The sequence below is a fragment of the Pristiophorus japonicus genome, chromosome 16, assembly GCF_044704955.1.
Source record: "Pristiophorus japonicus isolate sPriJap1 chromosome 16, sPriJap1.hap1, whole genome shotgun sequence".
Classification (NCBI taxonomy): Eukaryota; Metazoa; Chordata; class Chondrichthyes; family Pristiophoridae; genus Pristiophorus; species Pristiophorus japonicus.
The window spans coordinates 137,791,417-137,818,442 of NC_091992.1; the positions used below are offsets into that span (position 1 = coordinate 137,791,417).

A 27,026-nucleotide genomic window follows, 5' to 3' on the forward strand; every position below is an offset into this window, starting at 1 on the left:
AGATTTTTGGATATTAAGGGAATCAAGGGATATGAGGACAGTGCAGGAAAGTGGAGTTGAGTTGGAAGATCAGTCATGATCTTATTGAATGGCAGAGCAGGCTTGACAGGCTGAATGGCCTACTCCTAATTATGTTCACACATAGCCCCCTACCCCACAGCTCCCACACCATTACCCAGCGACACTGCAACCCCACCCCTTCACTCCATTACCCAGCGACACTATACAACCCCCTACCTCCCCCCCCACTCCATTACCCAGCGATACTACAACCCCATCCCTCCTCACTCCATTACCCAGCGACACTACAACCCCACCCTCCCTCACTCCATTACCCAGCGACACTACAACCCCACCCTCCCTCACTCCATTACCCAGCGACACTACAACCCCACCCTCCCTCACTCCATTACCCAGCGACACTACAACCCCACCCTCCCTCACTCCATTACCCAGCAACACTACAAACCCACCCCACCCCCGCTCCATTACCCAGTGACACTACAACCCCATCACTCCTCACTCCATTACCCAGCGACACTACAAACCCACCCCACCCCCCCGCCGCTCCATTACCCAGCGACACTACAAACCCACCCCACCCACCCCCCCCGCTCCATTACCCAGCGACACTACAACCCCCTCCCCCTCCACTTCATTACCCAGTGACACTGCAACACCCCCCCCCCTCACTCCATTACCCAGTGACACTACAAACCCACCCCACCTCCCCCCAACTCCATTACCCAGTGACACGACAACCCCCTTCCCCTCCACTTCATTACCCAGTGACACTGCAACCCCCCCCCCCACTCCATTACCCAGCAACACTACAAAGCCACCCCACCCCCCCCACTCCATTACCCAGCAACACTACAAAGCCACCCCACCCCCCCCGCTCCATTACCCAGTAACACTACAACCCCCTCCCCCTCATTACCCAGCGACACTGCAACCCCCCCCCCACTCCATTACCCAGCGACACTATACAACCCCCTACCTCCCCCCCACTCCATTACCCAGTGACACTACAAACCCACCCCCCGCTCCATTACCCAGTGATACTACAACCCCACCCCCCACATTCCATTACCCAGTGACACTACAACCCCACCCCCCACATTCCATTACCCAGTGACACTACAACCCCACCCCCCCAAATTCCATTACCCAGTGACACTACACCCCCCCCCGCTCCATTACCCAGTGACACTACAACCCCCACCCACCCCCCCCCCCCCGCTCCATTACCCAGCGACACTACAACCCCATCCCTCCTCACTCCATTACCCAGTGACACTGTAACCCCCCTCCCCCACCCACTCCAATACAAAAGGCAAAACACTGCGAATGCTGGAAATCTAAATGTTGAATGTGTTTCTCTGTCACCAGATGCTGCCTGACCTGCTGAGTATTCAGTTTTTTCCTGTTTTTATGCCCCAAGTAAAGAGAGTTAGTGTTACCAACTCCACCCCACCCCACTTTCATATTATTCTGGATGACACTCAATGATATAGGATTCAATACAGCACTTCAAAACTTGCCTCTGTTGCATGACCCTAGTGAGGTTGGGGACAGCATCAAACAAGAAATAAGGGATGTGTGCAATAAAGGTACAGCAGTTATCATGGCTAACTTTAATCTACATATTGATTGGGCTAACCAAACTGGTAGCAATGTGGTGGAGGAGGATTTCCTGGAGTGTATTAGGGATGGTTTTCTAGACCAATATGTCGAGGAACCAACTAGAGAGCTGGCCATCCTAGACTGGGCGACGTGTAATGAGAAGGGACTAATTAGCAATCTTGTTGTGCGAGGCCCCTTGGGGAAGAGTGACCATAATATGGTAGAATTCTTTATTAAGATGGAGAGTGACAGTTAATTTGGAAATTAGGGTGCTGAACTTAAGGGAAAGGTCACTTTGACTGTATGAGGCATGAATTCGCTAGAACAGACTGGCAAAGGATACTTAAAGGGTTGACGGTGGATAAGCAAAGGCAAACATTTAAAGATCACATGGATGAACTTCAGCAATTGTACATCCCTGTCTGGAGTAAAAATAAAACAGGGAAGGTGGCTCAACCATGGCTAACATGGCCCAACCATGGGAGAAATTTAAAATTCAGAGGAAGACTAAGGGTTTAATTAAGAGGGGGAAAATAGAGTACGAAAGGAAGCTTGCAGGGAACATAAAAACTGACTGCAAAAGCTTCTAGAAATATGTGAAGAGAAAAAGATTAGTGAAGATAAACATAGGTCCCTTGCAGTCGGATTCAGGTGAATTTATAATGGGGAACAAAGAAATGGCAGACCAATTAAACAAATACTTTGGTTCTGTCTTCGCGAAGGAAGACACAAATAACCTTCCGAATGTACTAGGGGACAGGTCTAGTGAGAAGGAGGAACTGAAGGATATCCTTATCAGGTGGGAAATTGTGTTAGGGAAATTGATGGGATTGAAGGCCGATAAATCCCCGGGGCCTGATAGTCTGCATCCCAGAGTACTTAAGGAAGTGGCCCTAGAAATAGTGGATGCATTGGTGATCATTTTCCAACAGTCTATCGACTCTGGATCAGTTCCTATGGACTGGAGGGTAGCTAATGTAACACCACTTTTTAAAAAAGGAGGGAGAGAGAGCAAACAGGTAATTATAGACCAGTTAGCCTGACATCAGTAGTGGGGAAAATGTTGGAATCAATCATTAAGGATGAAATAGCAGCGCATTTGGAAAGCAGTGACAGGATTGGACCAAGTCAGCATGGATTTATGAAAGGGAAATCATGCTTGACGAATCTTCTGGAATTTTTTGAGGATGTAACTAGTAGAGTGGACAAGGGAGAACCAGTGGATGTGGTGTATTTGGACTTTCAAAAGGCTTTTGACAAGGTCCCGCACAAGAGATTGGTGTACAAAATCAAAGCGCATGGTATTGGGGGTAATGTACTGACGTGGATAGAGAACTGGTTGGCAGACAGGAAGCAGAGAGTCGGGATAAGCGGGTCCTTTTCAGAATGGCAGGCAGTGACTAGTGGAGTGCCGCAGGGCTCAGTGCTGGGACCTCAGCTCTGTACAATATACATTAACAATTTAGATGAAGGAATTGAGTGTAATATCTCCAGGTTTGCAGATGACACTAAACTAGGTGGCGGTGTGAGCTGCGAGGAGGACGCTAGGAGGCTGCAGGGTGACTTGGACAGATTAGGTGAGTGGGAAAATGCATGGCAGATGCAGTATAATGTGGATAAATGTGAGGTTATCCATTTTGGGGGCAAAAACACGAAGGCAGATTATCTGGATGGCGGCAGATTAGGAAAAGGGAAGGTGCAACAAGACCTGGGTGTCATGGTTCATCAGTCACTGAAAGTGGGCATGCAGGTACAGCAGGTGGTGAAGAAGGCAAATGGTATGTTGGCCTTCATAGCTAGGGGATTTGAGTAAAGGAGCAGTGAGGTCTTACTGCAGTTGTACAGGGCCTTAGTGAGGCCTCACCTGGAATATTGTGTTCAGTTTTGGTCTCCTAATCTGAGGAAGGACGTTCTTGCTATTGAGGGAGTGCAGCGAAGGTTCACCAGACTGATTCCAGGGATGGCTGGGCTGTCATATGAGAAGAGACTGGATCAACTGGGCCTTTATTCACTGGAGTTTTGAAGGATGAGAGGGGATCTCATAGAAACGTATAAGATTCTGACGGGACTGGACAGGTTAGATGCGGGAAGAATGCTCCCGATGTTGGGGAAGTCCAGAACCAGGGGACATAGTCTTAGGATAAGGGGTAGGCCATTTAGGACTGAGATGAGGAGAAACTTCTTCACTTAGAGAGTTGCTAACCTGTGGAATTCCCTGCCGCAGAGAGTTGTTGATGCCAGTTCATTGGATATATTCAAGAGGGAGTTAGATATGGCCCTTATGGCTCAGGGGGTCAAGGGGTATGGAGAGAAAGCAGGAAAGGGGTACTGAGGGAATGATCAGCCATGATCTTATTGAATGGTGCTGCAGGCTCGAAGGGCCTACTCCTGCACCTATTTTCTATGTTTCTATGCCTCAAATTTACAACATAAGATGCTTATAACACACTTCTATAAACTATGGATAAAAGGAGAAGCTGAAAATCATCAACTCAACAGAGTTTGATCGGGTATTTATTGATCAGAGTGGACTGCAATGATGAAAATGGCAGCAGGCAAATCAAGTTTTGGAATATTCGGCGTTGTTTAATAAAGAACATGGAATGAATGGGCTGTGACGATTCTACATAATACATGTTAGAAGCAGTGTATCAGACTCAACCTATATGCGTCACCACCTTTATTACGCAGCATGTACTACAATCGTTACTGTTACAGTAGAAATCAGTGTCTGCGTTTTACAGTCAGATTGGATTCTTTAATTCATCACACTGTAGCCTAACAGGGTCACATAGCACTTGATATCTGTGTTCCACAAGGGTCCTGTTACACAAAGCTTCAGTCTAACTGTATGTGGCGTTGCTATAGCACAAGATCAAAGAAATTATCAACTGAATAAACTAAGCCATTTAGTCAAGATGAAAAACGTAGGATGCCTTTGCTTGCGGCAGCTGTAAGTGCAGCATCCAGCAACAGACAGTGGGGAATTGCTGGCGTGAGCGACAGGCTCCTCCCCCACCCTGCACTGCATAATAGTGGCACATCTGCTCAGCAGCACTCCACAATGCAGCAGGGCTGGGTCATCAGCACACAGCAAAATACAGCAAGACACGCAGCATCTCCAACCCAAATCAAACAGTTGCTTAAACCAAAGATACTGCAATTGTGAAAAGCAAAGCAACAAATGAAGGAATGTGAATCTAGCACCACAAACATGACAAGACACACTATTTAAAGGCACGTTTCATTCATCTATGATGCTATTCTCAATTTCAGAGTACCTTATACTTCCCAATCTCTGAAACAATGCTACAATTCCAAAGAAGCACCTACACATTATGCACCTGCATTGCATACTCAAAACGGTTTTGACAATTTTTCCTCAAACATTAGAATCTAAACAACAAATGCTCTGGTAACCCAATGTTCACTGGGCTGGGCAGATACTGCTGGGGTGTCTCAAAGTGGCATTATTAAAAATGTCACTAAAGACTGCTCACCACTACTTTCGGAATGACCACTTAACCCGTTTAAGATGATCTTGCTCTCTAGAATATACACGTTACACAATTCTGTATATGGCTGTTACTTTTAAAAGCGGATGCATTTAGGGGTTCATCAGGCAAGTATGACAGGTGCCTTTAACATAATGCATGTTGGGGAAAGGCCAATACGAGATGCTGCTAGAACAAGGCAGCTCCATTCACCAAAGACAACAGGACACATCATCAGTTGTACAGACAAGATGGAGTCCGCAGCCACAAAATCACATCAGCAAAGAATTAGGAACAATTTTTTTTAATACTTCCCATTGGAAGACAAGAATTCCAACAAGAAGTTACTCTGAAAATCAAGGTCTAACTACAATAAGACAGACGGAGCATTTCCCATTACATCACTCCTGGCACCATTTCCATTATCCCAGAGGGAATGTAGTGCACAATATACATTTACACACAACATCTGATGCAGTGTCATCTTTATTCAGGGCACAGTGCGAATTTTCAAGGTTTTTATCTTGGAGTGCTACACTAACAGTCAAATAGATCAAGGACTCCTTGCTAATGGAGATGCTAAAGGAATAACTGTATTGCTCTTTTCCTGCTGAAATTCAGAATTTAGTTTCTACATATCCAGCATAAGGACTTCACCAGCAGCAGTTAATGTCTACTCTGACAGTACCAAGCCACCACTACACCATCAAGCCACGAGCACCAGGAAACAACACTAGCACCAAGTTATAAATGGGAAAATTAACAGAAACACAAGATTACAAAAACTAAAACAGGGTGTGACAGTAGACTGGCAGTCAAAATAACAAGGCTTTATAGGCATGCAAGTAAAAAGATAGCAAGATAAGGGGTATAATGTTGTACAGGTTGAACTTCCCTTATCTGAACTCCCTTATCCGGAAACATCCCTCGTCTGTAGCCATTCTCGGCCACCGGGTGGCGCATGCAGACAACTCCGACATGAACAAATCGAAGTCCTTCCTCGCTGCCGGCTCCCGCAATCGCTGGCCTGACCCCGCGATCCACCGCACTCTTCCCCCCACCAATCCCCCAATGATCTCTCTGCCGCACTCCCAGCCCCAAGCCAGCCAGCCCATATATCCTTTTGCTCAGCACCTGTACCATCCAATTTAACGTGACCACCCTCACCCGGAAAAATTCATTATCCAGAACAGGTCCCGAGTATTCCAGATAAGGGAGGTTCAACCTGTACTGAGTGAGGGAACAGCAGAGGTGCCCGATATGTTGTGTCCGTTTTACAGAGAATTGTGAAAGCGAGACTGTAGAACGTGAGAAAGAACCCCTACTGGAGATAAATATTCAAAAGTAAATGGTTAAAAATATTAATGGTCCTAAAAGCAGAAAGTCTCCAGGTTCAGATGGTATCCATCCCAGAATACTCACTCCAAAACTCTGCTTTGTCCTGGATGGTACTGAGCTTCGAGTGTTACTGGCATGCAGTATTAGTAGTATTAGGCGGTCCATCGTGTTGAGGATGACTTGCTGCCACACCAAAAAGGGATGAGTTCACAGGTGTTTCAATGAGGGACCTGACATTCCAGGTCGCGAACTACATGTTGAAGGTGAAAGATGCCTGTGCGTGGATTCTTTTAACGTGGGGTGGCCGTTGCACACCTGCCACCACACAGGCTTGACAGTGGCAAGGATTGACCAAGACGACTGGAGACCAGCTCTGCTGCACGAACCTAGTGCGCACACAAGCATGCAGGCAAGTGGGCAGTATGCCATCAAACTTCTGTCTTGTAGATGCTGAAATGGCTTTGGGGAGTCAGATGATGAGTCACTTGCCGCAGAATATCCAGCCTCTGATCTACTCTAGTAGCCACGGTATTTATGTGACTGGACAAGTTGAGTTTCTGGTCAACAGTGACACCCCCAGGATGTTGACATTGGGGGGATTAGGATATGGTAAATCAATGAACCATCTGTAGACTCTATTATAAGGATGAAGGGAAAAGTTTAAAAAAATGTTTCCAGAGGTTATCAGAATATGGAATGCTTTACCACAATCCGGTCATGAGACAGACTACATCATCATTTAAAGCTGAACTGAATAAGTATTTGAAAAAGGAAGATGTAGAGAAATTGGATTAGATAGTGCCAGCTGAAGGGCTAGCACAAGCATAAGCTGAATGGCCTCCTTCGGTCATGTAATTTCTTGTACTGATTTATGAAAATCTAGTGAAACAGCACCAAAAACCAAAGTTGTGCATATTTTCAGGATTAATGGGAATGCAGAGAAGCATGGCTTACAAGGACATCAAAATGTTAAATATAAATGGAAGCTTTGCGTTAAACTCTAATCCACTTTCTTGCAAAGCATCAAAGGTTGAAAGATGTTGTGCAGCTAACACCAGACATGGAGGGGCTTATTGAAAGGCCACTTACATCAGCTAGAATGCTAGACAACACTCCACTTCCAACATACAAAAGGCACTGCTGCAACCTCTGCCATAGCTCAAACCCTATCCTGCATTTCCCTTCGATTCACTGCAATGCACTGACCAATCAAAAATTCAAGGAAACCCAATCCTCTGCTTTCAGGCAGACAGTAGGATGCATTAGCCCAAATGACATGCAATAAAGATATTCGTCGTGAATTGAAAAGGGACACTAGGGCCACAGTGAGAAGCAGGGACGTGTATAGATAAATTTCACGATAACTGGTGACGACATTCCTGTTACCCAGCTGATCGAGTCAATATTACTCGCACATTATTGCACCATGTCATTCTTATGTTACAGAAAACTAGCCAGTTAGCATAATTAGCCCCAACTCCCATCTACGTCCAAGATAACACCATGTACATCCCGAATATATTTTTGATGGCACATAGCCAGGACAATACGGTAACCCCCACTCCTCCTGGAGCATAAATCTCTCCATGCCCACATGGTTCAGAGGGCATCTATATTGGGGCAATAGCCCCCACTCATTACACAATCACTGCTGCCCCAATCATTCAGGGAATGCACTGTTGAGTATCAATATTAGTCCCTCAATTCCTAAAGAGTACTAAGCCCCACCCCACAGCAGACATGAAGCCCCTTCCCCAGGTCTCATCCCCACCTCCCCCGTCCCGTCTCGCTCTCTCTTTCTCCTCCCCCCCCCCCCGGGTCCCCGCTCTCCTCTAACCACCCCTCCCCCTCTTCACCCCCCCTCCCCGTCTCCCTCTCTTCACTCCCCCGTCTCCCTCTCTTCACAACCCCCCTCCCCGTCTCCCTCTCTTCACACCCCCCCCCGTCTCCCTCTCTTCACTCCCCCCCACCTCCCGTCTCCCTCTCTTCACTCCCCCCCCCCTCCCGTCTCCCTCTCTTCACTCCCCCCCCCTCCCGTCTCCCTCTCTTCACTCCCCCCCCCCGTCTCCCTCTCTTCACTACCCCCCCCTCCCGTCTCCCTCTCTTCACCCCCCCCCCTCCCGTCTCCCTCTCTTCACTCCCCCCCCCCCGTCTCCCTCTCTTCACTCCCCCCCCCTCCCGTCTCCCTCTCTTCACCCCCCCCCCTCCCCGTCTCCCTCTCTTCACTCCCCCCCTCCCCGTCTCCCTCTCTTCACTCCCCCCCCCTCCCCGTCTCCCTCTTCACTCCCCCCCCCTCCCCGTCTCCCTCCTCTTCACTCCCTCCCCCCCTCTCTTCACTCCCTCCCCCCACTCCCTCTCCTCCCCCCCCTCCCTCTTCACTCCCTCCCCCTCTTCACTCCCTCCCCCCCTCCCTCTCTTCACTCCCTCCCCCCCTCCCTCTCTTCACTCCCTCCCTTCACTCCCTCCCCTCCCTCTCTTCACTCCCTCCCCTCCCTCTCTTCACTCCCTCCCCCCTCCCGTCTCCCTCTCTTCACTCCCCCCCCCCCCGTCTCCCTCTCTTCACTCGCCCCCCCCTCCCGTCTCCCTCTCTTCACTCCCCCCCCTCCCGTCTCCCTCTCTTCACCCCCCCCCCTCCCGTCTCCCTCTCTTCACTCCCCCCCTCCCCGTCTCCCTCTCTTCACTCCCCCCCCCCCTCCCCGTCTCCCTCCTCTTCACTCCCTCCCCCCCTCTCTTCACTCCCTCCCCCCACTCCCTCTCCTCCCCCCCCTCCCTCTTCACTCCCTCCCCCCTCCCTCTCTTCACTCCCTCCCCCCTCCCTCTCTTCACTCCCTCCCCCTTCACTCCCTCCCCCCTCCCTCCCCCCTCCCTCTCTTCACTCCCTCCCCCCTCCCTCTCTTCACTCCCTCCCCCCCTCCCTCTCTTCACTCCCTCCCCTCCCTCTCTTCACTCCCTCCCCCCTCCCTCTCTTCACTCCCTCCCCCCCTCCCTCTCTTCACTCCCTCCCCCCTCCCTCTCTTCACTCCCTCCCCCCTCCCTCTCTTCACTCCCTCCCCCCCTCCCTCTCTTCACTCCCTCCCCTCCCTCCCTTCACTCCCTCCCCTCCCCCCTCCCTTCACTCCCTCCCCCCCTCCCTCTCTTCACTCCCTCCCCTCCCTCTCTTCACTCCCTCCCCCCCTCTCTTCACTCCCTCCCCCCCCTCTCTTCACTCCCTCCCCCCACTCCCTCTCCTCCCCCCTCCCTCCCTCCCCTCCCCCCCTCCCTCTCTTCACTCCCTCCCCCCCCCCCTCCCTCTCTTCACTCCCTCCCCCCCCCCTCCCTCCCTTCTCTCCCTCCCCCCCTTCTCTTCCCCCCTCCCTCCCCTCCCCCCAGTCCCCCGGACCCACCTTGATCTCCTTCACGTCCTGTTTGCCGCCCTCCGGGTACCACTGAACGCGGACGTAGCCCTTCTTGAGAGGCCGCTCGCGGCCCGCTCCCTCCTCCTCCGTGTCCGAGCTCTCGCCGCTGCTCACCTCGCCGTGAATCAGGCCGACGATGCCGTGCCGCAGGACCCCCCTGTAGGTGCCCGACACCAGGTCATCGACAAACAGCAGCCGCTGGCTGCCCGGGGCCGGGGATTGCGTGGGGGATGGCGGGGTGACGGGCCCCGGGCCCTCGGTCGCCGGTGAGGCGGGCCCCGGGCCCTCGGTCGCCGGTGAGGCGGGCCCCGGGCCCTCGGTCGCCAGTGAGGCGGGCCCCGGGCCCTCGGTCGCCAGCCTGCTGCCCGCCTCTCGCTCCGTGTCCGCCTCCATCGCCGCAGCTCCGAGAAACGGCGCCGCTCGGCCCGTGACGTGTTGACGTAGGCGCATAGTGACATCACACAACGTGCACCCAGCCTGTGCCGTGGACCAATCAGAACATCCACAGGTGACACGACGGGAACTCACCTTCTGATTGGCTGTTTCCCGGCGCTAGGACAGTAATAGGAGGCGGGGCCTCGCCACTGCAAGCCCCGCCCTTCTCCACAAACCCCGCCCCTTCGCCACTGCTCGGAACAACAACACTGTGCATTTATATAGCGCCTTTAATGTAGTGAACTGTTCCAAGGCGTTTCCCAGGAGCCACAGAAGGAGAAATCAGGACCGCTGACCGAAAGCTTGATGACAGAGGTGGATTTTATTGGGAAAGAGACGGAGAGTTTAGGGAGGGAGTTCCAGAGCTTGGGGCCCAGGTGGCTGAAGGCAGCTCAGGGATGCTCAGGAAGGCAGAATTGGAGGAGCGCAGATATCTCGGGGAGTTGTGGGGCTGGAGGAGAGGTAGAGATAGGGAGGGGGCGAGAGGCCATGGAGGGATTGAAAACAAGGATGAGAATTTTGAAATTGAGGCGTTGCTTAACTGGGAGCCAATGTAGGTCAGCGGGCACAGGGGGTGATGGGTTAGGTCTCGGGCTGCCAAGTTTTGGATGAGCTGAAGTTTACGGAGGGTAGATTTATCCCAACCAATAAGTGTTTATGCTCCATTCGAACCTCCATTTTTCCCATCATAGGAACAGAAGAAGTCCACTCAGCCCCTCGAGTCTGACCCTACGTTCAATGAGACCATGGCTGATCTGTACCCTAACTCTATTTACTCGCCTCATCTCTTTGTACCCTTGGCTCGCAAAAATCTATTGATCTCAGATTTAAAATTATTAATTGTGCAAGCATCTATTGCTTTTTGTAGAAAAGAATTCCACACTTCTACCACCCTTTGCATGAAAAATGTTTCCTAACTTCTCTCCTGAATGAACTGGGTCTGATTTTAAGGCTATGTCCCCTTGTCCAAGACTTCCCCACCAGCAGAAAAAGTTTCTATCTACCCTATCAATTTTTTCCCAAATCCTAAAAACCTCAATCAAATCACCCTTAACCTTCTAAATTCCATGGACTGCAAAACTAATTTATGCAATCCTGCCTCATAATTTAACCCTTGGAGCCCTGGTAACATTCTGGTAAATCTGCACTGCACTCTTTCCAAGGCCAATATATCATTTCTCAGGTGCACTGCCCAGAACTGTACACAATGCTCCAGATGGGGTCTAACCAGGGCTTGCATCAGGTGGCGAGAGAAACAGCATAAAGGTGTAACCTAGTTCACCTTTTCTTCACCAATCTAACTGCTGCAGACATTTCTGTTGGTGGAGGTGATCACTGTACATTTTTTGTGACGATAAAGTCTCATCTCCACAGGTAGAACATCCTTCATTGTGTCGTGGAGAACTACCACTGTGCTAAGTGAGATAGACTAAGGTCAGATCTAGGAGCGCAAAACATTGTTGAAGTGCTGTGGGCCAGCAGCAGCAGAAGAAATATACTACCACAATCTGTAAGCTCATGGCCCCACATATCCCTCACTCCTCCATCACCATCAAAACTATCCTGCCTCAATGAGAATATAGAAGGACATGCCAGATATATTTTAGAATGAGGTACCAACCCAGTGAAGCTACAGTACAGGGCTAAACACCAAAAACATTGGAGTTTAGACAAAGTAAAGTGGTCCCACAACCAACACATCTGTAGCCCTACCATATCCAGTTGACAACCAGGCAACTAACAGAAGGAAGAGACTCCATGAAGCTCTCCATGCACAACCTTGGAAATACAATATACAAGGCTTAAATGTTTGCAAGTGTCTTCAGTCAAAAATGCTAAGTGGACAATCCTAGCCAGCCTCCTCCTGAGGTCACCACCATCCAGAAAATTAGGTTAATTGAGAAGTGGCTGAATGCAATGGGCACAGCAAAAGCTAAGAGCTCAGACAACATATTGACTATAGTGCTGAAGACCTCTTACTGTCTGCCTCCCTTGTCAAGCTGTTCCAGTGTAGCTATGACACTGGCATTTACCCAGCAACGTGGTAAATCCGAAATCTGCACTGTGACTCCGGGAGGAGCTCCTCGGCCACAGGGAGAAGACGGTTGAGGAGGACTCTAATGACAACTTTCCCAGTGGCTGATAGCAGGGAGGTTGCTCTGTAGTTGCCACAGTCGGACTTGTTCCCTTTTTTAAAGCTGGTCACGATCACTGCATCTCTGAGATCTCCATGCATGCTCTCCTCCCTCCAGATGAGAGAGATGAGGTCATGTATCCACACCAACAGCGCCTCTCCGCCATACGTTAGTGACGCAGCAAGGATTCCAGCCGCTCCCGTAGCCTTGTTGTTCTTGAGCTGTCTTATGGCTTTTCCTACCTCATGAGGCCTTGGGGTTTCACTGAGGTGGTGGCGGGTCGCATGCTGCGGGATGGAGTCGAGAACACTTGAGTCAAAGGCAGAGTCTCGATTGAGGAGATCTTCGAAGTGCTCCTTCCAGCGGGCCCTGACTGCCTCGGTGTCCTTGATGAGTGTTTCCCCATTCTTGGCCAGCAGTGGGGTGGGGCCTTGGGAGTTTGGACCGTAGGTAGCCTTGACTGCAATGAAGAATCCTCGCACATCAAGTCGCTGGAGAAATAACACCAATGATGCCTCCGCAAGATCCTACAAATCCCCTGGGAGGCCAGACGCACCAACATTAGTGTCCTCGACCAGGCCAACATCCCCAGCATTGAAGCACTGACCACACTCGATCAGCTCCGCTGGGCAGGCCAAATTGTCCGCATGCCAGACACGAGACTCTCGAAGCAAGCGATCTACTTGGAACTCCTTCATGGCAATTGAGCCAAAGGTGGACAGAGGAAACGTTACAAGGACACCCTCAAAGCCTCCCTGATAAAGTGCAACAGCCCCACCGATATCTGGTAGTCCCTGGCCAAAGACCGGCCTAAATGGAGGAAGTGCATCCGGGAGGGCGCTAGGCACCTCGAGTCTCATCGCCAAGAGCATGCAGAAATCAAGCGCAAGCAGTGGAAAGAACGTGCGGCAAACCTGTCCCACCCTCCCTTACCCTCAACGACTGTCTGTCCCATCTGTGGCAGAGACTGTGGCTCTCATATTGGACTGCTCAGCCACCTAAGGACTCATTCTAAGAGTGGAAGCAAGTCTTTCTCTATTCCGAAGGACTGCCTATGATGAGGGTATGTCCAGGAATATCCTATTCACAAAAAGCGAGATAAATCCAACACAGCCAGTTATTTCATAGAAACATAGAAATTTACAGCGCAGAAGGAGGCCATTCCGGCCCATCGTGTCTGCGCCGGCCGACAAAGAGCCCTTGGTTAGCAGCCCTAAAGGTTACATATAAACCTATGAACAATGATGGAAAGGCAAAGAGCACCCAGCCCAAACAATCCACCTCACCACACCCCTTATACTGAAACATTCTACACTCCACCCCAACCGGAGCCATGTGATCTCCTGGGAGAGGCAAAAACTAGATAAAAACCCAGGCCAATTTAGGGAGAAAAAATCTGGGAAAATTCCTCTCCGACCCATCCAGGTGATCGAAACTAGTCCAGGAGATCACCCTGGCCGTATTCTATTCCCTGCAGTACTTACCATTATATCTGCTCCATCCAACAAAACATCCTATCCAATGTTCCCTGTAATTTTGTTTTAGTGCATGGCTGCGCAGCTCATTCCATTTTTCAAGCATGGCCAGTTATTTCTATTGTAAAGCCAGTGAAGGGCTCGTGCAGGACCTCCAGACCTTAGCGGGAACACTGGTCCTATCAGCCGCTTCCCAATCATCAGTTAAGTGATGGAAGCAGCCATCAAGTGACACCTACTCGACTTACCATAACTTGCTCAAAAATGCTCAATGCCAGAATCACTCAGCTCCAGACATAATCACAGCCTTGATTCAGAAATGGATTCAAGAACTGAATGCCACAGGTGAGGAGACAGTAGATGCCCTCAACTTCAAGGCAACATTTAACCAAGCAAGATCCAAGAGGCAATGGTAAAACTGAGGTCAATGGGGTCCAGAGGAAAGCCTTGTAATGGCTGAAGGCATACCTGATGCAAACTAATAGACACCATAAAGACATAAGGGAAAAATTGAGGGTAAGGAAAGTGGCATACACTAAGTACATGGACAGCAGAGGAGAACATGACAAGGGAGAATACGAAGAGACTAGGAGAGAAGTCAAAAAAAAATTAGGAAGGCAAAGAGGAACTATGAAATTAAATTATCAAGGAACATAAAACAAAATAGCAAAATATTTTATAGGCACATAAATAAAAAAAAAAGGTCGGGTTGGGAATAGGGCCACTAAGGGACAGTCAGGATACAATCACAGGCAGCGACAGCGAAATTGCAGAAATATTAAATAATTATTTTGCTTCAGTATTTACCAGGAAGACGGATCAGGTGGACATGACATCGGAAGATGAGATTATAAATGATATAACTGTATTTAAAATAAAATAAAAAGAGGAGAACTATTAAATAACCTAATCAAACTCAAAGAGGATAAAACCCCTGGTCCGGACGGATTGCATCCGCACATTTTAAAAGAATCTAGGGAAGAGATACTACAGATATTTAATAATTTGTTAGTAAAAGGTGTAGTGCCAGAGGACTGGCAGATAGCTAACGTAATACCTATATTTAAGAAGGGAGATAGAACATGTCCAGGGAACTGTAGACCAGTCAGCTTAACATCGGTGGTAGGAAAAATAATGGAATCCCTACTAAAGGAGAAAATAGAAAAATATCTAGAAATCAAAAATATAATAATGAATAGTCAACATGGATTTCAAAAGGAAAAGTCTTGCTTGACCAACCTCATTGAATTTTTTGAAGAGGTAACAGTGAGAGAATAGACAAGGGTAATGTAATTGATGTAATATATCTAGATTTCTAAAAGATCTTCAATAAGGTAAAACATAATAGAGTAATGAATAAGGTCAGAGAATGTGGAGTGAGGGAAGAAGTAGCAGAATGGCTAACGAGCTGGCTGCAAGACAGAAAGCAGAGAGTAGGGGCAAAGGGTAGCTATTCAGAGTGAAGAAGGTGAGAAGTGGGGTCCCACAAGGATCTGTGCTAGGACCACTGTTCACGATCTATATTAACGATTTAGACATTGGAATCAAAAACACAATTTCTAAATTTGCTGATGACATCAAATTGGGGGGATAGTCAACACTGAGAAGGACTGCAACAAATTACAAGACAACATTAATAAACCTACAGAATGAGCATATAATTGGCAAATGAATTTCAACATCAATAAGTGTGAGGTGTTACATTTTAGTAAGGAAAATAAGGAGGTTGCATATTACTTGGAATATAAGAATCTAAATTGGGTAGAGGTTAAAAGGGATCTGGGGGTACAAGTACACAAATCACTGAAAGTTGCGACGCAGGTCAATAAGGCCATACAAAAGCACACCAAGCACTAGCGTTTATTTCTAGAGGGATAGAATTGAAAAATAAAGAAGTTATGCTTAACTTGTATTGAATATCATATTGGGATTTTCTAAGTGCCCTGTTACCAGATCCTTAATTAAAATTCCAACATTTTCCCTACTACTTATGTCAGGCTAACTGGTCTATCACCCTCCTTTCTTGAACAACATGGTTTCATTTGCTCACGTCCAATTCATAGGGACCATTCTAGAATTTGGAATTCTGGAAAATCAAAACCAACAAATCCACTATCTCCGTGGCCGCCTCTTAAAACCCTAGGGTGGAGGCCATCAGATCCAGGGGATTTGTTAGCTTTTGATCCCATTAATTTCTCCAGTACTTTTTCTTTACTAATATTAATTATTTGAAGTTCCTCACTCTCATTAGACCCTTCATTCCCCTCAAATTCCGGTATGTCTTTGGGTCTTCTACTGTGAAGACAGATACAAAATATTTGTTTAAGGTCTCTGCCATTTCTTTATTTCTCATTATACTTTCTCCTGTCTCAGCCTCTAAAGGACCCACATTTACTGTAGCTAATCTGTTCCATATTACATACTTGTAAAAGCTCTTACAATTTGTTTTAATATTTTTCGCTAGTTTACTCTTGTATTCTATTTTCTCCCTCTTTATCAATTTCTTGGTCATATTTTGTTGATTTTTATAATTCACAATCCTCAGGCTTACTGCTCTTTTTGGCAACATTATACATCCTTAACTTCTCTACTTAGTCATGCAATGGAGTTTTTATTCCTTAAGGGAATGTATATTCATTGAGAATTCTGAATGATTTCTTTAAATATTCATCACTGCTTATCTTCTGTCATACCATTTCATCTCATTTCCCAATCCACCTGAGCCAACTTGTCCCTCATAGTTCCATAATTGGCTTTGTTAAATTTAAGACCCTAGTTTCGGACTTAACCACTCCAGTCTCAAACTTAATATGACATTCTATCATATTACGATCACTCCTTCCCAGAGGAGCCTTTATTCTAAGAATGCTAATGAACCCTGTCTCATTACACAACACTAGATCTAAACTAGCTTCTTCCCGACTTGGTTCCTTGACAACTGGGACAACTAGGGCGGGTCAATAAATGCCGTCCTTGCCAGCGATGCCCCCATACTTGGAATTAATATATTAAGAATATGTGTGACATTATGTAGTATTAATTTTCCCATTCTGGAGATGTGGGCGTCACTGGGAAGGCCAGCCTTTATTGACCACCCTAGTTGACCCTGGAGAGGTGGTGGGCCGCCTCTTGAACCGCTGGCCGCGGGATTGATACACAGAATGGCCAAGTGGGTGTGGGACTGGAGTCACCTATGTCCTAGACGGGGTAAGGCGGCAGGCTCCCTTCCCTAAAGGACATCAGTGAACCAGCTGGGTTTTTGCCGCACATTGCTTGAAACTCTTTTCTAAGGTGTTGTACAGAGTGTGTGCTGTCTGTCTGGAGCCGGGTAATCGATGTTTCTGGCCCGGTCTCACCAGCGCCTCTGACGCACTTTGTGTCTCATTTGCTGCCGTTAATCCGGCCGATCCGATCCGATCAAGGTCCGGGAGCCGGGAGCGCTCAGTGCCGGAGCCGCCTCGCACATCGCAGCGCCGCAGGTAAGGCTGCAAACCCGGGCGGGCAACAGGCGCGTCCTCCGCGTGGACCCGCTGCAGCCGGAGGTTGATCCGCGTCCTGCAGCCGGGACCCGGCCTGAGGGGCTGCCCCCCGCCCCCGACAATACCCAGGGACCGCCCTCCCCCCGGCAATACCCAGGGACCCCCCCCCCCGGCAATACCCAGGGACTGCCGCCCCCCCCCCCCCCCCCCCGGCAATACCCAGGGACTGCCGCCCCCCCCCCCGGCAATACCCAGGGACTGCCACCGCCCCCCCCCGTCAATACCGAGGGACCGCCCCCCCCCCCCCCCGTCAATACCCAGGGACCGCCCCCCCCCCCCCGGCAATACCCAGGGACCGCCCCCCCCCCCCCAGCAATACCCAGGGACCGCCCCCCCCTCGCAGCAATACCCAGGGACCGCCCCCCCCCCCCGCCCCCGACAATACCCAGGGACCGCCCTCCCCCCGGCAATACCCAGGGACCCCCCCCCCCCCGGCAATACCCAGGGACCCCCCCCCCCGACAATACCCAGGGACCGCCCCCCACCCCAGCAATACCCAGGGACCCCCCCCCCCCCCCGACAATACCCAGGGACCCCCCCCCCCCCCGGCAATACCCAGGGACTGCCACCGCCCCCCCCCGTCAATACCGAGGGACCGCCCCCCCCCCCCCCCCGTCAATACCCAGGGACCGCCCCCCCCCCCCCGGCAATACCCAGGGACCGCCCCCCCCCCCCCCAGCAATACCCAGGGACCGCCCCCCCCTCGCAGCAATACCCAGGGACCGCCCCCCCCCGGCAATACCCAGGGACCGCCCCCCCCCGGCAATACCCAGGAACTGCCCCCCCCGGCAATACCCAGGGACCGCCCCCCCCCCCCCGGCAATACCCAGGGACCGCCCCCCCCCCCCCCGGCAATACCCAGGGACCGCCCCCCCCACCCCCCCGGCAATACCCAGGGACTGCTCCCCCCCGCGGAATACCCAGGGACTGCCCCCCCCTCGGCAATGCCCACCCTCCCCCCCCCCCCCCCCTGCAGGGGCTGGGGCAATGCTTGGGGAAAGCAAACCTTCAACATCCTCTATAACTATCCACGCTCACCCTCCCTCCCTCACTCCATTGCTCCATTGCAGGACAGACTGGAGGGGCTGAATGGCCTCCTCCTCTTCCTATTAGTCTGCCATTTGCTGCCCACCTAACCTGCATTGGTGACATGTTTAGGAGTCCGTCTTGTACTTCAGGGGCAGTCATGTTGTGCCACACTGTTTCACAGATCACAGGCCAGTGGAATAGACACACAGAATGTCTGTGTTAACAGCAATGCCATTCCTGATGCCCCTGTACCTGCGACCCCAAACCATCAGCCCTGGCAGACCGAGGCGCCACACACTGCCAGCCAATGAGTTCCGCTGCCTCAGCCCCGAGGACGCCATCAGTGTCTTCGAGATAGAGAGAGAGGGTAAGAGTCTCCAGCTTTGCTCAGGTACCTCAGTCCCTTCAGCCCATCTAGCCCTTCAGCCCATCTAGCCCTCCTAGCCCAGTGTTCCCTTCAGCCCATCTAGCTCCCTAGTCCCAGTGTCCCCTTGGAATCCCATTTGTTGATAAGTACCAGTCTAGTTCCTTTTTAAAACCCATTAAGGTTTTATAATTACATTTATTTATTCATCAAACTCAATAATAATTGCTACTAATTACCCATCTTATTAATACGTATCTATCAAAAGAACACATGCATAGATTATTATAATTATTCATGAACCTCATTCATTCTAATCAACAATTTTGCTCCTAAATAATTACATCTAATTATCTGCCAATAATCATTACAATGTATTCATATCTAAATAAGAATTTCTAATTATTCAGCCATAATAATAATTATACCTAATTATTCATCAACAAAATTATTACACTATTTGTATCTTATAAATCTATTACTCTACAAGTATTTCCATTATTTCATCTGGTCTCATTTCCCATACTGTACTATTTAATAATCATGGAATGCTGACTAACCCAAAGAAGTGTTGATGGAGAAAATAAAGGAACTAAAACAAATGGGTCAGTATCAAATTCTGATATTGTTCAGAGTGACTATTTGTACTTGTTTTTTGTGTGTCCTTTTGCGCATGGGGCCTCGATTCGGTCGTGCATGCGCAGTGCGATGTACGAGGAAGTCAGAAGGGGCGAGAGAGAGAGGGGGAAGAGAGAGAGGACAGAGGGAGAGACTGGGGAGAGAGAGAGAGGGAGAGAGAGAGGGGGGCAGAGAGAGAGAGAGAGAGGAGGAGGAGAGAGAGTGGGGGGAGAGAGAGGGGGCAGACAGAGAGAGACTGGGGAGGGAGAGACTGAGGAGAGAGAGAGAGAGAGAGGGGAAAGAGAGAGAGCGAGAGGGAGGGGTGAGAGAAAGGAGTGGCAGAGGGAGCGTGGGGAGGGACAGGGAGGGGGAGAGAGAAAGAGAGAGAGGGGGGAGAGAGAGGGGGAGAGTGAGAAGGAGGAGAGAGAGAGACAGGGGGAAGAGAGAGAAAGAGAGATGGGAGCGATTGGGGAAGCAGGAGGGGTAAATCGGAGAGGAGAGAGGGAACTCAGGGAAGACGGATCACTACCACAGAAAGTTGTTGAGGCCAATTCACTAAATATATTCAAAAAGGAGTTAGATGTAGTCCTTACTACTAGAGGGATCAAGGGGTATGGCGAGAAAGCAGGAATGGGGTACTGAAGTTGCATGTTCATCCATGAACTCATTGAATGGCGATGCAGACTTGAAGGGCCGAATGACCTACTCCTGCACCTATTTTCTATGTTTCTATGTTTCTATGAATGGCGGCAGATTAGGAAAAGGGGAGGTGCAACGAGACCTGGGTGTTATGGTTCATCAGTCATTGAAAGTTGGCATGCAGGTACAGCAGGCGGTGAAGAGGGCAAATGGCATGTTGGCCTTCATAGCTAGGGGATTTGAGTATAGGAGCAGGGAGGTCTTACTGCAGTTGTACAGGGCCTTGGTGAGGCCTCACCTGAAATATTGTGTTCAGTTTTGGTCTCCTAATCTGAGGAAGGACGTTCTTGCTATTGAGGGAGTGCAGCGAAGGTTCACCAGACTGATTCCAGGGATGGCTGGACTGACATATGAGGAGAGACTGGATCAACAGGGCCTTAATTCACTGGAGTTTAGAAGGATGAGAGGGGATCTCATAGAAACGTATAAGATTTTGACGGGACTGGACAGGTTCGATGCGGGAAGAATGTTCCCGATGTTAGGGAAGTCCAGAACCAGGAGACACAGTCTTAGGATAAGGGGTAGGCCATTTAGGAGATGAGGAGAAACTTCTTCACTCAGAGAGTTGTTAACCTGTTGATGCCAATTCATTGGTTATATTCAAGAGGGAGTTAGATATGGCCCTTATGGCAAAAGGGATCAAGGGGTATGGAGAGAAAGCAGGAAAGGGGTACTGAAGGAATGATCAGCCATGATCTTATTGAATGGTGGTGCAGGCTCGAAGGGCCGAATGGTCTACTCCTGCACCTATTTTCTATGTTTCTATGTTTCCAAGCCCATTTACACCAACGCCCGATTTCTCAGAAAGCTTGGTGTGTGTGTGACAAGGGACATCATTGGAGTGGATTAAATTTGGAAGTCATGACACTCATTATTCACGTCATACCCAATAAACCTATTAACAATCCGTGACCCACACACAATGCCCCATCTATGACGGGGTCGGGGGAGAGGTCAGAAACTTAGGCTGGGATGGGGTCAGGAATTTGGGCTGTGGATGTCAGTAAATTTGGCTGGGGGTGGCAGGGGGGTAGGGGGGAGAGTCAGGAACTTGGGCTGGGATGGGGAGCTTTATCCTGTCTGAGGTCTGAAGTTAGAATAGCTCGAATTACACTGCAAAGTCACTCAGAACTTGGGCTGGGCGGTTCTAATTACACATTCCAAGAAACTTCTGGCTGCGTCTTATCCGCCAAGGGAACCAATTAGCAATCAGGTCATGTGATCATGGCGAGCCAATCAGAGCATTTTCTAGTGCAAATAGCTATATTCATTATTGTTATCCTATTGTCAACACTGCATCCTAATAATCATCTTTATCAATACTGGATACAAGTCATCATCTTTATCAATACTGGCTACTAATAATCATCTTTGTCAATACTGGATACTAATAATCATCATTATCAATACTGGATATTAATCATCATTATCAATACTGGATACTAATAATCATCTTTATCAATACTGGATACAAGTCATCATCTTTATCAATACTGGATACTAATAATCATCATTATCAATACTGGATACTAATAATCATCTTTATCATTACTGGATACAAGTCATCATCTTTATCAATACTGGATACTAATAATCATCTTTATCAATACTGGATACAAGTCATCATCTTTATCAATACTGGATACTAATAATCATCTTTATCAATACTGGATACAAGTCATCATCTTTATCAATACTGGATACTAATAATCATCATTATCAATACTGGATACTAATAATCATCTTTATCATTACTGGATACAAGTCATCATCTTTATCAATACTGGATACTAATAATCATCATTATCAATACGGGATACTAATAATAATCTCTAACAATACTGGATACTAATAATCATCATTATCAATACTGGTTACTAATAATCATCATTATCAATACTGGATACTAATAATCATCTTTATCAATACTGGATACAAGTCATCATCTTTATCAATACTGGATACTAATAATCATCATTATCAATACTGGATACTAATAATCATCTTTATCAATACTGGATACTAATAATAATCTCTATCAATACTGGATACTAATAATCATCTTTATCAATACTGGATACTAATAATAATCTCTATCAATACTGGATACTAATAATCATCATTATCAATATTGGATACTAATAATCATCTCTATCAATACTAGATACTAATAATCATCTTTATCAATACTGGATACGAATAATCATCATTATCAACACTGGATACTAATAATCATCTCTATCAATACTGGATACTAATAATCAATACTGGATACTAATAATCATCTTTATCAATACTGGATACTAATAATCATCATTATCAACACTGGATACTAATAATCATCATTATCAATACTGGATACTAATAATCAATACTGGTTACTAATAATCATCTTTATCAATACTGGATACTAGTAATCACCAAGGGGCACCGACTGAGCATAATCACTAGTCAGTGAGTCGGTAAGTAGTGACACTGACTGAGGATTATCACTGGTCAGTGAGTCAGTAACTCAAAGCCTCCCTGATAAAGTGCGACATCCCCACTGACACCTGGGAGTCCCTGGCCAAAGACTAAGTGTACGAAATGAAGGAAATGCATCCGGGAGGGCGCTGAGCACCTCAAGTCTCATCACCGAGAGCATGCAGAAATCAAGCGTAGGCAGCAGAAAGAGCGTGTGGCAAACCTGTTCCACCCTCCCTTACCCTCAAAGACGATCTGTCCCACCTGTGACAGGGACTGTGGTTCTCGTATTGGACCGTTCAGCCACCTAAGGACTCATTTTAACAGTAGAAGCAAGTCTTCCTGGATTACCAGGGACTGCCTGTGATGATGAGCTTGGGACACAGATTGAGGATTATCACTGGAAGACTGAAGGAACAAGTTAGATTTTTTTGACATAGAAGATTATTAGAACATAAGAAATAGGTTCTTGGCCCCTCGAGCCTGCTCTGCCATTTAATAAGATCATGGCTGATCTGATCATAGACTCAGCTCCACTTCCCTGCCCGCTCCTCATAACCCTTTATTCCCTTATCGCTCAAAAATCTGTCGATCTCTGCCTTAAATTTATTCAGTAGTGCACTGACCTCACATCATCATAGGCAGTCCCTCGGAATCGAGGAAGACTTGCTTTCACTCTAAAAATGAGTTCTTAGGTGACTGAACAGTCCAATACGAGAATTACAGTCTCTGTCACAGGTGGGACAGACAGTCATTGAGGGAAACATAGAAATATAGAAACATAGAAAATAGGAGTAATAATAGGCCATTCGGCCCTTCGAGTCTGCACCACCATTCAATACAATCATGGCTGATCCTCTATCTCAACACCATATTCCCGCTTTTCCCCATACCCCTTGATGCCATTTGTGTCTCGAAATCTATCTATCTCCCTCTTAAATATATTCAGTGACTTGGCCTCCACAGCCTTCTGTGGTAGAGAATTCCACAGGTTCAGCACCCTCTGAGTGAAAACATTTCTCCTCATCTCGGTCCTAAATTACCTACCCCGTATCCTGAGACTGTGACCCCTTGTTCTAGACTTCCCAGCCCGGGGAAACATCCTCTCCGCATCCAGTCTATCCAACCCTGTCAGAATTTTATACATTTCAATGAGATCCCCTCTCATTCTTCTAAACTCCAGTGAATACAGGCCTAATCTCTCCTCATACGACAGTCCTGCCATCCCAGGAATCAGTCTGGTGAACCTTCGCTGCACTCCCTCTATGACAAGTATATCCTTCCTTAGGCAAGGAGACCAAAACTGCACACAATACTCCAGGTGCGGTCTCACCAAGGCCCTGTATAATTGTAGTAAGACATCCTTGCTCCTGTACTCAACTCCTCTTATAATGAAGGTCAATATACCATTTGCCCCGAACTGCTTGCTGCACCGGCGTGTTTGCTTTCAATGATTTCGTACACTTTTCCTCAGGCAACCAAAGGCTGCACTGGCGCACTGGAGGCGGTGTTGAACCTCATCGTCAATGTCTGCCCTTGTTGATAAGAGGCTCCCGAGGTATGGGAAGTGGTCCATGTTGTCCAGTGCCCTGGATCCTGATGACTGGGGTGCAGTGCTGTGTGGCGGGGACAGGCTGGTGGAGGACCTTTGGTGAAGGTGGCTATCAAAGGAAATCAGGGATAGTATTAAAGCCAAGGAAGTGGCATACAAATTGGCCAGAAATAGCAGTGAACCCGGGGACTGGGAGAAATTTAGAACTCAGCAGAGGAGGACAAAGGGTTTGATTAGGGCAGGGAAAATAGAGTACGAGAGGAAGCTTGCAGGGAACATTAAGACGGACTGCAAAAGTTTCTATAGATATGTAAAGAGAAAAGGTTAGCAAAGACAAACATAGGTCCCCTGCAGTCAGAATCAGGGGAAGTCATAACGGGGAGCAAAGAAATGGCAGACCAAACAAGTACTTTGGTTCAGTATTCACTAAGGAGGACACAAACAACCTTCCGGATATAAAAGGGGTCAGAAGGTCTAGTAAGAAGGAGGGACTGAGGGAAATCCTTATTAGTCGGGAAATTGTGTTGGGGAAATTGATGGGATTGAAGGCTGATAAATCCCCAGGGCCTGATGGACTGCATCCCAGAGTACTTAAGGAGGTGGCCTTGGAAATAGCAGATGCATTGACAGTCATTTTCCAACATTCCATTGACTCTGGATCAGTTCCTATGGAGTGGAGGGTAGCCAATGTAACCCCACTTTTTAAAAAAGGAGGGAGAGAGAAAACAGGGAATTATAGACCGAGCAGCCTGACATCGGTAGTGGGTAAAATGATGGAATCAATTATTAAGGATGTCATAACAGCACATTTGGAAAGAGGTGACATGATAGGTCCAAGTCAGCATGGATTCGTGAAAGGGAAATCATGCTTGACAAATCTTCTGGCATTTTTTGAGGATGTTTCCAGTAGAGTGGACAAGGGAGAACCAGTTGATGTGGTATATTTGGACTTTCAGAAGGCTTTCGACAAGGTCCCACACAAGAGATTAATGTGCAAAGTTAAAGCACATGGGATTGAGGGTAGTGTGCTGACATGGATTGAGAACTGGTTGGCAGACAGGAAGCAAAGAGTAGGAGTAAATGGGTACTTTTTAGAATGGCAGCAGTGACTAGTGGGGTACCGCAAGGTTCTGTGCTGGGGCTCCAGCTGTTTACATTGTACATTAATGATTTAGACGAGGGGATTAAATGTAGTATCTTCAAATTTGCGGATGACACTAAGTTGGGTGGTAGTGTGAGCTGCGAGGAGGATGCTATGAGGCTGCAGAGTGACTTGGATAGGTTAGGTGAGTGGGCAAATGCATGGCAGATGAAGTATAATGTGGATAAATGTGAGGTTATCCACTTTGGTGGTAAAAACAGAGAGACAGACTATTATCTGAATGGTGACAGATTAGGAAAAGGGGAGGTGCAACGAGACCTGGGTGTCATGGTACATCAGTCATTGAAGGTTGGCATGCAGGTACAGCAGGCAGTTAAGAAAGCAAATGGCATGTTGGCCTTCATAGCAAGGGGATTTGAGTACAGGTTCAGGGAGGTCTTACTACAGTTGTACAGGGCCTTGGTGAGGCCACACCTGGAGTATTGTGTGCAGTTTTGGTCTCCTAACTTGAGGAAGGACATTCTTGCTATTGAGGGAGTGCAGCGAAGGTTCACCAGAATGATTCCCAGGATGGCGGGACTGACATATCAAGAAAGACTGGATCAACTGGGCTTGTATTCACTGGAGTTCAGAAGAATGAGAGGGGATCTGATAGAAACGTTTAAAATTCTGACGGGTTTAGACAGGGTAGATGCAGGAAGAATGTTCCCAATGTTGGGGAAGTCCAGAACCAGGGGTCACAGTCTAAGGATAAGTGGTAAGCCATTTAGGACCGAGATGAGGCGAAACTTCTTCACCCAGAGAGTGGTGAACCTGTGGAATTCTCTACCACAGAAAGTTGTTGAGGCCAATTCACTAAATATATTCAAAAAGGAATTAGATGTAGGATCAAGGGTTATGGCGAGAAAGCAGGAATGGGGTACTGAAGTTGTATGTTCAGCCATGAACTCATTGAATGGCGGTGCAGGCTCGAAGGGCCAAATGGCCTACTCCTGCACCTATTTTCTATGTTTCTATGTTTCTAAGATGTTGACTATGACTTGGAGTTCGGCTTCTGAATGTGCGAAGACGCAAGTGTCGTCCGCGTACTGTAGTTTCACGACTGTCCCCACACACACACACACACACCGGTAGTGCACTGTCCCCCCACACTTACACACACACAAACACACACACCAGTAGTGCACTGTTCCCACACACACACACACACCAGTAGTGCACTGTTCCCACACATACACATACCAGTAGTGCACTGTCCACAAACACACACACACAGACACACACTTTTCTACTGCTGTGTGTGTGTGGACAGTGCAATACTGCTGTGTTTCTCATTCTTTCTCTGAGCCTGGGCCCAGAAGAGGCGAGGGCCCAGGGGCAGCACGGGCCAGCCCACACTGCGATATGTGCGCAATAGGTCCATTCAGCAGAGCAGGTCTATAATCATCCTGGTTAATCCTTGCCACTGGATAAAGGCCTAGCTCTGTCAAGCCCGTGTGGTGGCTGATGTGCAATGGTCACCACACGTTAAAAAAATTCATGCACTGGCATCTTCCACTCCCTCAACTGGAGTTCAGAACTGGAACATCGGGTCCATCATTGAAACATCTGTGAACTCATGTGGAAGCAAGTCATCCTCGTTCGGTGTGATGATGAAATATATTCAATGACCCAGCCCCCACAGATCTCTGGGGCAGAGAATTCCACAGATTTACAACCCTCTGAGAGAAGAAATTCCTCCTCATCTCAGTTTTAAATGGGT

The 27,026-nt window shown here is 48.1% G+C and overlaps 2 protein-coding genes across 3 annotated transcripts in view; one reads left to right on the top strand and one right to left on the bottom strand.

Annotated features, from left to right (window-relative positions):
* The window catches only part of ube2o (ubiquitin conjugating enzyme E2 O), a 161,874-nt gene extending 151,595 nt beyond the window's left edge, over positions 1 to 10,279 (bottom strand). For both annotated transcript variants that reach the window (XR_011587339.1, XM_070857977.1), the window contains exon 1: positions 9,842 to 10,279. Coding sequence is in view for 1 of the 2 variants with exons in the window: in XM_070857977.1 (XP_070714078.1) it covers positions 9,842 to 10,246 (405 nt within the window). In the remaining variant the exon portion in view is untranslated. The remainder of the gene's footprint in view (positions 1 to 9,841) is intronic.
* Positions 10,280 to 17,347: 7,068 nt separating this feature from the next.
* Positions 17,348 to 27,026, top strand: part of LOC139227198 (serotonin N-acetyltransferase-like) — a 42,766-nt gene continuing 33,087 nt past the window's right edge. The window contains exons 1-2 of the mRNA XM_070858260.1: positions 17,348 to 17,377; positions 18,648 to 18,833. Of these exons, the coding sequence (XP_070714361.1) occupies positions 18,677 to 18,833 (157 nt within the window). The 5' untranslated portion in view covers positions 17,348 to 17,377; positions 18,648 to 18,676. The remainder of the gene's footprint in view (positions 17,378 to 18,647; positions 18,834 to 27,026) is intronic.